General features: G+C 37.5%; 1 protein-coding gene across 1 annotated transcript in view; it reads right to left on the minus strand.

Moving 5' to 3' along the window:
• Positions 1–2349: 2349 nt before the first annotated feature.
• The window catches only part of TMLHE (trimethyllysine hydroxylase, epsilon), a 48903-nt gene continuing 34791 nt past the window's right edge, over positions 2350–16461 (minus strand). Inside the window, exons 4-6 of the mRNA XM_029929725.1 lie at positions 15628–15864; positions 3413–3551; positions 2350–2724 (exon numbers count right to left, since the gene is read on the minus strand). Of these exons, the coding sequence (XP_029785585.1) occupies positions 2593–2724; positions 3413–3551; positions 15628–15864 (508 nt within the window). The 3' untranslated portion in view covers positions 2350–2592. The remainder of the gene's footprint in view (positions 2725–3412; positions 3552–15627; positions 15865–16461) is intronic.

The following is a 16461-nucleotide window of genomic DNA, read 5'->3' on the forward strand; positions in this document are numbered from 1 at the left end:
ACCTTTATCTCTCCTTCTATTTTGAAAGACAGGCTTGCTGGGTAGAGGATTCTTGGCTGTAAATTTTTTCTGCTCATCACATTGAAGATTTCCTGCCATTCCTTCCTGGCCTGCCAAGTTTCATTAGATAGATCTGTAACCACTCTGAGAATTTTCATTTCTAACAAGTGCTCAAATGATGCTGATGCTGCTGGTCTACTTTGGGAACCAATACAGCACACCATAGTTTATCCATCTTTTCTTCCTTTTCATCATGGACTACACAGGTTGTGAGGGCACGGAGCGCTTAGACAGAAATGGGAACTAGTGATGAACACTAAGAAAAAGACGTAGCTAACAGCAAGGAGGTGGGGAGACCTGGTTTGTGTGGGACATTCCCAGCTTTAACACTAAGTTCTGAAGCCCAGGAAACCCCTCAGTCCTGAACCCTCCTGAATAGTTTGTCACTCTAGATGAAGGTAAACAAAATTCAGTGCTGGTTAACTGCCAAACACAAAAGGACATGTTTACTGAGAACATGGTAATTTCTGGTGAAATGATTTGAAAAGGATTCATTAGTTTACTCTTATTTCAACAAATCTGTATTATGGAGTGACTATGTTAGGTGCTATGGAACACTGTGATAGGCCCAGTGCTCCTGACCCCACTGATCCCATCCTGCCTTAGCAAAAGTTAAAAGTAACTCTACTCTGAGCTTGGCAGACACAGACCCCATGCTTACTTATTCAGGGACACCAGGAAGAGATGTAAAAAAGAAATATCTCACAAAGAAAGTTTTCAGTGCGTCATGAGCAACACTCATGATTCTCTTCCTTGTTTCTTCCTCTGAAGAGAGTACACTGTAGAAAAGAATGGATTGAAAATTTAGGCAAGTGAGGGTGAAATAATTAATCTAGGTCCCAGGGCAGACAGAAGGTAAAGGAAGTCTTTTAGTGAGAAAGACTGATCTGTATCCCTCTCTCCAAGATCCTGAATATGTCCTTTTGTTGTTATAAAGCAATGCTGACTGTAGTTAAAATATAATTTTCAAGGGTAAGTTAAGCAAGACTTCAAAAAAGGTAAATGTCCTGATGAAGACTAATGGTGACATATTTCAGGAGTATGTAACAGTACGGAGAATAGACTGCATGTTTAAGTGTTATATCTGTTCTGGTTGCTAAAGGGTATATTCTTTAAGACCTAGACTTAATTATCAATCCTTTGACTTAAGGATGACAAATTTCATGAAGACCCTTAACGATTCCTATATAGTATAAATAAAATGCAGAAATATTTTGAGGACATATTTTAGAGCACTGGATTAGTCAATAAGATAATGCATAAGCTACTAAATGTGAACTAGGGACTCTTTGTGAACATCAGATTAGACTCTATTCTCTGTCAGGATATTGACTTTGATTTGTGACTCCTCTCCTCACTAATTTTTTTTCTCTTGTGCACATACTAGCCTGGATTCTCTTTCATCATCCTATAGTGGTCAGTGTAGTTATTGTACAGCTTCACTTTCAATGAATCCTAGGGAAAAATAAGCCTCATGCCCATCTCTCTGTCTCTCTACCCATATATAAAGGAAGCCATTAAAAGAATAAAAGATACAAGGTATTATACTTAACCCAGTCAAATCTTAGCAATTAAAATGTATACTGTTTTAAGAGAAGAAAAAAACAGCAGAAATGGAGAAAACAGATTGCATCCTAGATTCCACCGTAAGAAAAAAATGCAAGTTTGGATAGTGATGTCCAGTTCTCTGGAAGCACATTATCTATCATGATGAGCTTACTGAACAGTCTTACGAACTAATCCTCTGTATTCGCTTGTGGTGTATGTATGTATATATACATTCTCATATGGAACCTCAGAAGTCTCTCAAAACTTCCTGCAATTATCCCTTACATAATTATTGAACTGACTATTTTGTTCCACAGGAGCTATTGTGACTTCCTAGTTTAACTCCTCAAGAGATGACTTGGATGGAGATAACTCTTCTTGTAGGATAAAACATGTGTTTGTATTTAGGACTGTTCTAAGTATCCTCCAGCCCATTGGTTCTTAAATAGTGGTCTGAAAACACCTTTAGGGATCCTTGAACCCTTTTTAGCTGGCCTGTAGGTTAAAAACTATTTTTTTATGGTAACAGTAAGGTGATATTTTCTTTTTTCATTCCCATTATCTCATAAATGTACAGAGGCTTTTCTGAAGGCTACATAATGTGTGATGATGTCATCTCTTTGATACTGAGAAGGATGTGTGATTTTGTTTTTGAATTTTAAACATTTGGCAGTCTTCATATCTAATACGGTTAGTACCAATAGATATAATTCACATCCAAGAACTTTTTGGAGTCCTCAATCCAAGTAACACCTTTTAATAGTGTTAACATGTCCTAAGACCAAACATTTTGCAAATTGCTGCTTTATAAAGGCTTTGTTATTCCTAAAATGCGTTCCTTTCTAACTGATCTAGCTGCAACTTCTGTTTTGTGTGATTAGATAAAGAGATAATTTGAAGTAGGTATTGACACAACATTATTCTGTTGATATGAAATTCTGGTAGACAGGGTGGCAGGTGTTCATAATCCTAATGCTGTCAATTTTAAGCCTGAAGCCCCAAGAGACGAGCAGTGTTTAATACATCATCCCTTGTTAAATAGCAGCCACAGAGTTGGCGATAGCCAGTGAAGGATTCCCTGCCATGTAGGACACGCCAGTTGTCTATAAATAGAACCTGCAAATGGGGAAAAAGAGAGAATAAAACACCATCAGAACAAGGGTAGACCAAAGGAACTCTAAATCAGAAGAGATCACTTAAAAGCTTTAGGTTGTTCTCTTATTACATTTGATGACGTATTTTTTTTTTCTTTTTGAGATTAAATAAACATTTGGAACTTAGGATGTGCATGGCCCTGCAGCAGGCTGGGTGGAAGTTACAGAGATAAGTGACAGTAGGTAATAGGCTCTTCACGTGACGAGCTCGTTTTATGAGTATTCTCTTATCAAAGCAAGTCTGACAACTGGCTTCATTTTATATTTATTTATTTTGTTTTTGTTATACACTTTGTCAAAGAGTTAAATTACTTCATTATGTTTTCTGCTAAGCTGAAGATATTCTGCATTCACAGGATATATCAAGAGCAAAACTAAACAAAACAGGAATCATATAGCTGGAAGGACCCTTGGGGGCTATCTAGTTCAACTCCCTCATTATACATGTAGAGTCACTGAATCACTGATGCCTAGATATGGTATAGGACATACTTCCAGGTCATTCAGTGAGTGGCAGGACCAGAGCCAATACCCGGGACTCTTTTCATTTTTGCCTTTGCAAGATTGTGATTAACATATTAAATAGGTACCCATTATTCACTGCTTCAGTATAATAAGCTTATTTGACATCTTTAGAGTTTGGCACCCACCCTTCCAGGCTTTAGTTTGACCCAAAACTCATTCTCAGGTCTCCTCAACTCTATTGTCAGGGTCCGGTGTGCTATATACCAACGATGGACAACATCATAAGGTACAGTACTGATGACAGCTCTGTCATAGTTGTTGTATCTAAGATGAAATCACAAGTAGAAAAATTATCCTCAAACACATGTTAAAGACACCTATTGCTTATTGAACAATTCTATATAAGACCTTCTCTATATTCATTACTTGTCCTAGATAAGGTAAGAATAAGTCAACGTTTTCTTAGGGATATGGGATTGTAGAGAGGAGCTCCACTACCTGTTGACCATATCTTTTTTTTTTTTTAACCTTTGGAGAACCTGGGGGTAGGAGGTAGAAGTAAGTTCTAGCTGGTTTCTCTTATCTTAGGATATGATGTTTTATAAAGTACATTTTCTTGGCCAAATTTTACAGAAGCACTGGGTAAAGCTCTGCGCTTTCTGTTCATCAAGCTGAGGTGGGCAAGACATGTTATACTAACAAGGGTTTATTTTTAACAGAATGACTCAGAACTTCTCAGGTGTTTCCCTTTGTGGGGAAACGCCAAGCTATAGCTTAGTGGACAGTTTACCCAGGGATCCTTATTAATTCATTCATGTAACTCTAACATTTATATGAGCAGCTTCTATGTGCTAGGTGATGTCAGGTGTTAAAGATGATGAACATAGCAGACGTTAAAGTGTTGAACATAGCAGACATGGTCCCAGCCTTTGGAGAGTTTACATTCTATTAAGAAAGACAAATAATGAACAAGTGATAAATACAAATCTAGTTAGAGATGCTATAAAGAAAAAATACTGTAATGTGATACAAAGTGATTGGGAAGTCGATTTCAGATGGAGTGTTAAGTGAGGACTTTTTGGAAGAAGTGATATTTAAGTTGGTACCTGCATGATAAGAAACCAACAATGTGGCAAGCTGAGGGAAGAGCGTTCCAGGAAAGGGAATAGCAAGTACAAAGCATTAGGATGGAAAGGAGTTTTATTATGTTTGCAGAATAGCAAAATGGCTGTACATGTGGCTGGAGCTAAGTAAGCAAGGGGAATAATAGGAAGGAATAGTGTGGAGGAGATAGCCATAGGCCGGATCATGTATAACCTTCTAGGCCATGGTAAGGACTGTGGGTTTTATTCTGAGTACTATGTGCTAAAAATATTGGATTTCTTTCTTTCTGTTTTTCTTTTTACTTAAGTCAAATTAACCTTTTACTGAAGTATAGTACATATACAGAAAAGTACACAAATCATAAGCCCGATGAATTTTCATGAAGTGAACACATTCCTATCCCTAGCATCCAAGTCAATAAACAGGTCATTAACCCATATCCCAGAACACTCCCTTGTCCCTGTTTCCCATCGTGTCTCTCCCCTAACTCAAGGATAACTAACATCATGACTTCTGTCACCAAAGATTAGTTTTGCTTGTTTATAAACTTTATATAACAAAAATACTACAGTATGTACTCTACTGTGTCTGGCTTCTTTCATTTAATATTATATTTGGGAGATTTCATCATTGTTGTGTTATGTAGCAGTAGATCATTTATCCTTAACGCTGTATAGAATTTTATTTTGTGATTATACCATAATTTATTCATACATTCTACTGTGTATTGATATCTGAGTAGTTTCCAGTTTGGGACTTTCAACAAGAACCAAATCATGGAAAGAACCTAAATGCCTATCAGCTGATAAATGGATCAAGAAGATGTGGTTTATCTATACAATGGAATACTACATTGCAATGAGAAAGAATGAAATCTGGCCATTTGTAGCAATGTGGATCAACCTTGAGGGTGTCATGCTAAGCGAAATAAGTCAGGCGGAAAAGAACAGATACCATTTTTTTTCATTCATAAGTCTAACAGGAGAAACTTGATAGGAAGGGGGGTAAAAGAAAGTTAGGGAGAGGGAGGGAGGCAAATCATGAGAGACTCTTGAATACTGAAAAGAAACTGAGGGCTGAAGAGGGAGGGGGAGAGGGAAGGGGGTGATGGTCATGGAGGGGGGCCCTTGTGGGGAAGAGCACTGGGTGTTATATGGAAACCAACTTGACAATAAACTATAAATAAAAAAATAAAAAGAGGATGCTTGCTAGCCACAAAAAAAAAGACACATAATGAAAAATGTTGGTGAGGATGTATAGAAACTGAAGTCCTGATATACTACTGGCAGGAATGTAAACTGGTGCATCCAGTGTGGAAAAGTTTGGCAGTTCCTCAAAGGTGTAAACACAGATTTCACATATGAACTAGCAATTGCATTCCTAGAAATCTACCCAAGAGAAATGATAACATGTCTATTCAAAGACATACACAAATCTTCATAGCAGCATTATTTGAAATAACCCCAAAATGAGAGGGGCCAAATTTCATGATTGCAAACAGCCAGCAGGACTTAAAGCCTGAAATTGAAAAAAATCAGCAGCTTGGCTCCGGGAAAGCCCGGAGGGTGTTAGTAACCTAAGTCACTGCCCTCAAAGAGACAGCAGAGCAAACAGCCGTCAAAATACAGTATGGAAGTAGCAGTTTGAAAAACTCCAGGGGCAGACTGAAGAGAGAGTAATTTCCTCACCTCAGAATGTGGTTTAGAGAGGCAGGGATCATGGGGAGACCTTCCCCAGGAACAAAGGAGCTGGCATGCATCACTTCCCTCCAGCAAAGCCCAGCACAAACACAAGACCACCTGCAGAAACCAGCAAACTTTTCACCTAATTTGCTTACTACACCAAGCCCACCGCCCCCGACATTTTTTGCAGATCTTCCCTGCCCAGTCACGCTTCCTCAGTCCCAGTGTGACAGCCCCATCCCCAATAAGACTGTTGTAAATCCCACCAGCATCATATCCTGACCTGTTAGATTTGCAGGCTCAGTTCCGGCAGTGATGGAAAGTCTGTTTGCAAGCAGACCAGCACAAACCTTGTTAAAATGTGTCTCACCCCTGCTGGGAACCAAACACTGCCCATGCCAGGCAAAGAGAGCCTCTTCAGACAACTGGACTGAGAAAGAAGAAGCCAGAACACAACAGCAGAGCAAATGCAACACCCATAGGAGACATTCTTTGAAGCACCAGGCCTCAGGGAACAGGGGACACTGCATGGCAGGGCATTACGGGACCTCTTCTTAATAAGGAAATAGCTGATGACATAGCTGATGTTCTCAACACATGGAAATAAACATAGAGAGTTAGACAAAATGAGGACACAGAGAAATATGTCCCAAAATGAAAGAACAGTACCAAACCACAGTAAGAAATGTAAGCAAAAGGGATATAAGTAACATGACTGACAGAGGATTTTAAGTGATGATCATACAGATACGGATTTGAGAAAAGAGAGGAAGACATCAGAGCCTTAACAAAGAGATAAAAAAGAACCAATCAGAGGTGAAGAACACAATAAATGAAATTAAAAATACACTTGTTGGATGGGGCGCCTGGGTGGTTCAGTCAGTTAAGCATCCGACTTTGGCTCAGGTCATGATCTCTTGGTTCATGAGTTCGAGCCCTACATTGGGCTCTGTGCTGACAGCTCAGAGCCTGGAACCTGCTTTGAATTCTGTGTCTCCCTCTCTCTTTCTGCCTCTCACCTTTTCATACTCTCTCTTTCTCAAAAATAAAGATAAAAAATTAAAAATAAAGAAAAGTACACTTGATAGAATAAATAGTAGGCTAGAGGAAGCAGAGAAGTGAATCAGTGGTGTGGAAGATGGAGTAATGGAAAGTAATCAGGCTGAGCAGCTGAGAGAAAAAAGAATGATGTGAAATGAGAAGAATGATAAAGAAAAAAATTTTAAAGCAGCAAGAGAAAAAAGAAGGGAGTAGAACCCAGTGATTTGTGACTTCCCTATAACACCCAGTGCTAATCCCAACAAGGGCCCTCCTTAATGCCCATCACCCATTTATTCATTCCTTAGTAAGATGTTTTTTAACCTCCATTTATTTGTGATCTTTCCAATTTTTTTCTTGTGGTTGACTTCAATTTTCATAGCAATGTGGTCCTAAAATATGCATGGTATGATCTCAGTCTTTTTTGTACTTGTTGAGGGCTGATTTGTGACCCAGTATGTGGTCTATTCTGGTGAATGTTCCATGTGCACTAGAAAGGAATGTGTATTCTGCTGCTTTAGGATGAAATGTTTTGAATATATCTGTTAAGTTCTTCCAATCCAGTATGCCTTTCAGAGCCATTGTTTCCTTGTTGATTTTCTTTTTTTTAATGTTTTTAATTTATTTTTGAGAAAGAGAGAGAGCGAGCGAGCAAGTGAGCATGAGCAGGGGAGGGTCAGAGAGAGAGGGAGACACAGAATCTGAAGACAGGCTCCAGGCTCTGACCTAGCTGTCAGCACAGAGCCTGACGGGGGCTCGAACCCACAAACCATGAGATCATGATTTGAGCTGAAGCCAGACACTCATCAACTGAGCCACCCAGGTGCCCCTCCTTGTTGATTTTCTTAGATGATCTGTCCATTGATGTAAGTGGGGTGTTAAAGTCCCCTACTATTATTGTATTATTATCAATGAGTTTCTTTATGTTTGTTATCCAGTGATTTACATATTTGGGAGTTTCAAGTTTGGGGCATAAATATTTACAATTGTTAGATCTTCTTGAAGGATAGACCCCCTTAATTATTATGTAATGCCCTTCTTCATCTCTTATGACAGTCTTTTGTTTAAAATCTAATTTTTCTGATAGAAGTTATGGCTATTCCGGTTTTCTTTAACATCCAGTAGCATTCTAGATAATTCTCCATCCCTTCACTTTCAATCTGTGGGTGTCTTTAAGTCTAAAATGAGTCTTGTGTATGCAGCATATAGATGGATCTTTTTTATTCCTTTCTCACACCCTATATCTTTTGATTAGAGGATTTAGCCCATTTACACTCAGAGTGATTGAGGAAAGATAGAAATTTAGTGCCTTTGTGTGTAAAGTTGGTATTTCTGGTGATGTTCTCTGTTCCTTTCTAGTCTTCGTTCTTTTGGTCCCTTTTTCCCCCATGGGCTAGTAGTCATGGACTGCTTTAGTTTTTGTTTTTCTGGGGAATTATCTTTCCTTCTAATTCTGAATGACAGCTTTGCTGGATAAAGTATTCCTGGCAGCATGTTTGTCCCATTCAGCACATTGCATATACCCTGCCACTCCCTTCTGGCCTGCCACATTTCTGTTGACAGGTCTGCTGTGAACCTGATCTGTCTTTCCTGAGACATTAAGGACGTTTTCTCCCCTTACTGCTTTCATGGTTCTTTGTGTATCTTGTGAATTTGACTATACGTCTTGGTGATGGCTGGCTTTTGTTGAATTTAATGGACGTTCTCTGTGCTTCTTTTATTTTGATGTCTGTTCCCCTTCCCAGATTAGGTAAGTTTTCAGCTATAATTTACTCAATCCTTGTGTTCCCTTTTCTCTCTCTTCATCTTCTGGGACTCCCATCTTGTGAATATTATTATGCTTTAAGGAGATGCCGAGTTCCTTAAGTCTAAATTTGTGACCCAATACCCTTCTTTCCCTCTTCAGCTTCATTATATTCCATAAATTTATCTTCTATATCATGGATACATTCCTCTACTTTGTCTACACTTGTTGTCTTGGCATCCATTTGGATTTCCATCTTGGTTATAGCATTTTTAACTTTGACCTGACTACTTTTTACTTCTTTTATCTCTGCAGTAAGGGATTATCTAGTGTCTTCTATGCCTTTTTCAAGTCCAGCTAGTATCCTTATAATTATTGTTTTAAATTGTAGTTCAAACGTCTTACTTGTATTGTTATTGATTAAATTCCTGGCCATTATTTCTTCCTGTTTTTTTTTCTTTTAGGGTAAATTACTCTGTCTTTTCGTATTTTCAAGGTAAAAAAAAAAGCTAGATCCTAGATGTGTTTTGGTATGCCTGTTAAAACAAGCTCGATTTTTTAAAAAGAGTTTTTTTTTTTAATTGCTTTTTCTGTATCCCAAGGGCAAGGGGAACCAAAGAAAGCTAGATGCTATTTGTCCTAGAGCTGACGCTTTGTAGCACTCTGTGATCAGTACACTTGGTGCCTATGAGGGGTTTGTGCTGGTCTGCTGGGGATGGGGCCTGCTGTGCTAATTCTGAGGTGGACTTGCCCTAGTGGGGATATACCTGTAGGTCACAGGGGGGCAGGGCATGGTGTAAGTGGCTCTGTCCTCCACTTGGTGGCACTGTTTTGCTCAGTGAAGTAGGTCAGTGCTGATCTATGTTGTGTATATGGGGGGGGGGGAGGTGAAAATGGCATTCCCCTGCTTTCATCCCTGGATTGGGGAGTTCACCCCTGACTCTCTTCAGGAAACCCTCACAGAAAAACAAATCGCCTCTCTTGTGTCCCTGGCTTCCACCAGACCTCCACATTCACCTTGCCTGCATCTGAGCTATCCGCCTACCAGGTGCCACAGCACTTCTGTATTTTATATCAGGCACACAACTGGGTTTCAAAACTCCATATTTTAGAGATCTGCATGGCGGGGACCCATGCTGACCCTCTATGGGAGGTTCTTGCTGTGCTGTGGCCAGTGCTGGCTTGTTTCAGAAACCGGATGCACAACCATGCAGTGGTTCAGAGGTTTTGGTGAAGCATAGCAGAAAGCCAGCACAAAGACTTATTGCCGTCAGCCCTGCTTCTCCTTGTGCAATCCAGGGGATCCTCAGATTACACTGCCTGCTCCCAGGTCTCTGCCTTCCTTCCCCACTAGGACACCACCAAACCTTCCAGGCATGACCCTGGCGGTGGTGTGGACCTCCGAAACTTCAGACTCTGCACTTCACTGTAAAAACTTATGGTATTCAGTGCCTCTCTTTTTCACAGTCAATGGTTTTGGGAAAGAGTTTATCTTGGAGAATACTTTTTGCACTTTCATTCATTCTTTCTCTTTCTCTCTTGCTCCTCTGTCCATGATCAAGCTCCCTTCCCATTGGAGCACCTGCAGCTCTTCTCTCCCCCAGTCAACTCTCCACTGCTCCTACCTTCCATGACATGGTGGTTTTTTCACCTCTAGTTGTGCATTTTTACCTCAGTTCTTAGATTGATTTCTTTGGTGTTCAAAATGATTTGATATTTATCTAGGTGTGTTCAAGATAAAGGGCAAGCCTAGGGTCTCCCAACTCCTCTGCCATCTTAACTCCCCCCCAACCTTTTTTTCCTAATATTTTAAGGTTTTATTTAAATTCCAGTTAGTTAACATACAGTATAATATCAGTTTCAGGTGTACAATTTAGTGATTCAACTCTTCCTTACAACAAATGGTGTTCATCACAATCAGTGCCTGGTTCTCATCACAAGTGCCCTCATAATCCCCATCACCTAGTTAACCCATTCCCCCCACCGATCTCTTCTCTGGTATCCATCAGTATATTCTTTATAGTTAAGAGTCTTTTTCTTGGTTTTCTTCTCTCTTTTTCCCTGCTATAACTGTTTCATTTCTTTAAATCACATATGAGTGAAATCATATGCTATTTGTCTTTCCTGACTGACTTGTTTCACTTAGCATAATACTCTTAGCTCCATCCACATCATTGCAAATGGCAAGATTTCATTATTTCTTATGGCTGAGTAATATTCCATCTTCTTTATCCACTCATCAGTCAGTGGATGAACATTTGGGCTCTTTCCATAATTTAGGTATTGTAAATAATGCTGCTATAAACACCAGGGTGTACATGTCCCTTCAAATTAGTATTTTTGCATTCTTTGGGTAAATACCTAGTCATGCAATTGCTAGATCACAGGGTGATTCTATTTTTATATTTTAAGGAGCCTCCATCTTGTTTTCCAGAGTAGCTGCACGAGTTTGCATTCCTACCAACAGTGCAAAGGGTTTCCCTTTCTCTGTATCCTCACCAACATCTGTTGCTTCCTGTGTTAACTTTAGCCATTCTGACAGATGTGAGGAGATATCTCATTATAGTTTTGATTTGTATTTCCCTGATCATGAGTGATGTTGAGCCTCTTTTCATATATCTGTTGGTCATCTGTGTGTCTTCTTTGGAAAAATGTCTACTTGTGTCTTCTGCCCACTTTTTTCTGTCCAGTCTTTAACTGGATTATTTGTTTTTTGGGTGTTGAGTTTTATAAGCTCTTTAGCAACGTTTTTCTAGATGTCTCCTGAGGTAAGGGAAACAACAGGAAAAATAAACTATTGAGACTACATCAAAATAAAAGCTTTTGCACAGTGAAGGAAACAATCAACAAAGCTAAAAGGCCACTTATGGAATCAGAAAAGATATTTGCAAATAATATATCCAATAAAGGGTTAGTATCCAAAATATATATGGAACTTAGGCAAGGAAGGGATATACACATGTCTAGCCAAATTATGGAAGTAGGTCAAGTATCCATCAAATGATGAATGGATAGAGAAGATGTGGTGTGTGTGTGTGTGTGTGTGTGTGTGTGTGTGTGTGTGTGTATATATATATATATATATATAATGGATTATTCAGTGGTGTGTGTGTATGTGTGTGTGTGTATAATGGAATATTATTCAGCCATATATAAGAATGAATCTTACCATTTGCAACAACATGGATGGAGTTAGAGATTATAATGCTATGTGAACTAAGTCAGTCAAAGACAAATTGCATATGATTTCACTCATATTGAAATTTAAGAAACAAAAGCAGAGGGGAAAAAAGAAGAGAGAGAAACAAACCATGAAACAGATTCTTAACTATAGAAAACAAACTAATGATTACCAGAGGGGAGGTGGGTGGGTAGGGATGGGAAAAATAGGTGATGGGGATTAAGGAGTGTACTTGTCATGATAAACACTGAGTAATGTATAAAATTGTTGAATCCCTATATTGTACACCTGAAATTAACATAATACTTTATGTTAACTGTTCATGAATTAAAATTAAAAAATTAACAACAAAAAAACTAATGTCTGGTATTTATTTTTTGATTGAACCCATAGTATTAAATATACACATGCAGACATGCTTACACACACATACACACTGTGTATGTATATAATAATAAATTGTGAGCAAGTATAGTTTATCCTTGGAGCACAAGGCTGGTTTAACATTTGAAATTAATATAACAATATTAGCAGAATAAAGAGGAAAACCACATAATTATTTTCATGATGACTGACATAAATATAAAGGATTTATTAAAATTTAATACCCATTTATGTTTTTTTTTAAATCTCAGGAAACTTAGAAGGGAAATTCATCCAGAATATAAAAGACATCATCAACACTCTTATAGCTAATATCATATCTGGAAAAATACTAAACACTTGCATACTAAGGATGTCTGCTCTTGCCACTGTTATTTCACATAGTGCTGGAGGTACTAGCCTGTGTAGTAAGGTGATAAAAAGAAAGGAATAAGCATATAGATGGGAAAGGAAAAAACAAAATTATCTATACAACATGATTTTCTATATATAAAAAATTTAAGAAACCCAAAAAACAGAAACTTAGAACTAATGAAGTACTTTAGGAAGGCTATAGAATAAAATAATTTAAAAAGAAATCAATTTTTAATATAATGACAGCAGAAATTTTCAAAATATTAAAAGTTTATTTTATAATACCATCAAAATATAAAAATACTTAGGAATAAAATTGACAAAATATATATAAGACCTGTATCTTAAATACCAAAAAACACTGCTAAGAGAAATTAAAAAGGCCTAAATAAATAAAAAGATAAATCAGGTTCATGGATTGGGAGACTCAAAAAAGTTAGTTATTGCCAAAATGATCTATAGATTCAAAGCAATCCCAATCATAACCCTAACAGGCTTTTTCCTAGAAATTGATAGGCAGATTTAAAAATCCGTATGGAAATAGAAAGAATCTAGAACGAGGCTTGGCAAACTGCGGTCTGTGGGCCATATTCAGACCACTGAGCAGTTTTATAAATAATATTTATTAGAACACAGTCATATTCATCTATTTATGTATTGTTTATGGCTGCTCTTGTGCGTCCACAGCTGTAGTGAGTAGTTGCAATAAAGACCATATATCCCACAAGCCTAAAATATTTGCTACCTAGCCCCTTACAAAAAAATCTGTAGACCTCTGATCTAGAATATCCCCAAGAATCTTAAAAAAGAACAAAGTTAACAAACATATTATGTGACTTCAAGTGTTACTGTAAACTTGCAGTAGCCGGGACAGTGCGGACCCACCATTACATGATGGAATCGAATAGAGCTTCCAGAGACAACCGCCCATTTATATGGCCATTCGATTTTTGACAGAATTGCAAAGGCAATCCAACGTGACTACAACATCTGGATATCCATATGTAAAAATTATGGACTTATACCTATACCTCACAGCATAGAAACAATTAATTTGAGATAGATCACAGATTGAAATGTAAAAAATAAAACTATGGTACCTCTAGAAAGTAAAGGAGAATGTATCATGTCATAGGGGTAGTCAAATATTTCTTATGCAGGTCATAGCACAATAATTGTTTAAAGATAATCAACTATATTTTATTAAAATTAAAATTCTCGGCCCATAAAAAGACACTGTTAAAAATAAATAGGTAAGCTACAGTACAGAAAATAATATTCCTAAAATATATATTCAGTAAGAAATAGTGACCAGCATATATAAAGAACTCCTACAGCTCAATAATGAAAAGACAACTCTGAAAAAATGGGCCAAAGATTTAACCAGATACTTCAGAAAAGAACATATGTAAATGGCCAGTAAGCACATGGAACAGTGCTCAACATCATCAGTCATCAAAGAGATAACCACCATAATGGCTAAAACTAATGGGACTGACAACAGTCAGTTGTCAGCAACAGAGCATGAAGCAGCTACAATCCTCATACACTGCTGATGCCCATATAAAATCAAACAACTACTTTAGTAAAAGTTTCAGCAGTTGCTTGTGAAACTAAACACTACCTACGCTATGACACAGTCGTTCCACTACTAGAGTGAATGAAGATACATATCTACAAAAATACTTTTCTATGAATACTCATGGCACTTTTATTCATAATTACCCCAAATTAGAAACAGCCCAAGTGTTTGTTAATAAAACCATGGATTTATTCTATGGTATGAATTTCTAGAACAGGCCAAACTAATCTATGGTGGCAAAAATCAGAACCGTGATCTCCTCTGGGGTGACTGTACAGGGTTGGACTGGGAAGGGGTGTAAGGGTACTTTCTGCAATGATGTGAACATTCTATATCTTGGCAGAGGTTTGGTTTACATAGGTATATGCATTTGTCCAAATTCAGCAAGTGTATATTTAATATTTTAAAACATAATTTTATGTAAATTTCATTTCAAAATTAAAACTTTTTAAACAAATATTGACCTTTAGTTAAAGATATAAATGCTGAAGCATTTAAGGGGACATGTAGTCACATCTGCAATGTACTTTGAAATGCATCAAAAATAAGATTAATAGATAGATAGATAGATAGATAGATAGATAGATAGATAGGCAGATAGATAAGAAAACAAGCATAGAAATACCTTCCTGGTAGAATCTCAGTTGTGGGCCTGTGGGCTTTACTGTAAAGACTTACAACTTTTCTATATGTTTAAAAAAGTTTCTGATCAAATGTTGGGAAAACTACCGATTACCTGCTCACTGTTCTAAGCAACAGGGATACAAGAGATGACTAAGGGAGAGTTTTCCAGAGGAGGTTATCTGATGGCAGTGAATTAGTATTTATGCAGTTAATACTAAAATCCAGGGGTAAAGGCAGGAACAACACTTTATTTTTATCTTTACAACTGGGTGTGGAGGAGCAGGCTAAAATGAGTAGAGAGGATAAGTTCAATTTTGAATATGATATGCTTTATGATCCTACAAGATACCTAAGTGGCAATGTCTAGTAGACTGTTGGATGTTTAGGGCAGGGGATTTGCATAAATGTGGTCTACAGACAAATGTGGTCTTCATGACTTTGGGTACTCTAGCTGTTTGGTCGCTGAGCACAATTTAATCACTTTTTTGATTTTAATAATGTTTTCATTTTAGAATCTAGTATTCTTTACCTGTTTGCCTATTTATTATCCCATGGGAAGTATAATAAGAACAGAAATTGTTAATAAAGAGACATAAAATAACAAGATTAAAATGTGGTCAATATAAGGATTTTAGGGATTTTCATTACATTCAACGACTAATAATGTATAAATACATTAAAGCAGGGGATAATTCTTTGGTGCTCACCTGATCAAATAGAGCTCTTTATTCCATGGGTAGGTATTTAAGACTGGCCCAACTCCAATCATGTGGTTGTGACATTCTCCAACATTTTCAATATATTCATGCCTCAATGGCACTTTGGTGAGGAGTTCAAATTCCTCAGGTGCCTTTTGAAGTACCTGTTCTGCTGCATAGAAGCCATCAACCAGCAGTGTCCTGCCACCTGTTCCTTCATGCTTAAGACAGTGAAACACTTGAATGCTGAAGAGGGAAGAAAATAAAGTCTTTTGTTCAGTGGAGAAAAGGGAACATATCAAAATTTTAGAAAATTATATATGAAATAATTACTGAATCTACTTGTGTCATTTTCATTTCCTAATTATTCTTCTTTATAGATTGTGGCACTTTTTTGTACTTTGAAATATTAATGCTATTACAGGTTTCTTCTAAGCATATTCAATATGAATTAAAGCCTACATGTGCCAGACTCTGGGAATACAGACATGAATAAGATATAGTCTCTGTTTTAAAGAAGCTTGTAGTCTAGTAGGAAAACATGAAGCATATAAATACCAGTAAGATATGATAGGCACTATAATAAAGTTATATGCAAGATATAGAGGAGCCACAAAGAAAGAACATCATTTACAAGGTATATTAAAGGAAGAGAGTGAGAAGTGTATATCAGCATAGCACAGAGAATCACAAAAGGATTTTTTTATTCTTTTTTTTAATAGTTTATTGTCAAATTGGTTTCCATACAACACCCAGTGTTCTTCCCCACAAGTGCCCTCCTCCATCACCACCACCTCTTTTCCCCCCTCCCCCTTCCCCTTCAACCCTCAGTTCATTTTCACC

The sequence above is a fragment of the Suricata suricatta genome, chromosome X (assembly GCF_006229205.1).
Source record: "Suricata suricatta isolate VVHF042 chromosome X, meerkat_22Aug2017_6uvM2_HiC, whole genome shotgun sequence".
NCBI lineage: Eukaryota > Metazoa > Chordata > Mammalia > Carnivora > Herpestidae > Suricata > Suricata suricatta.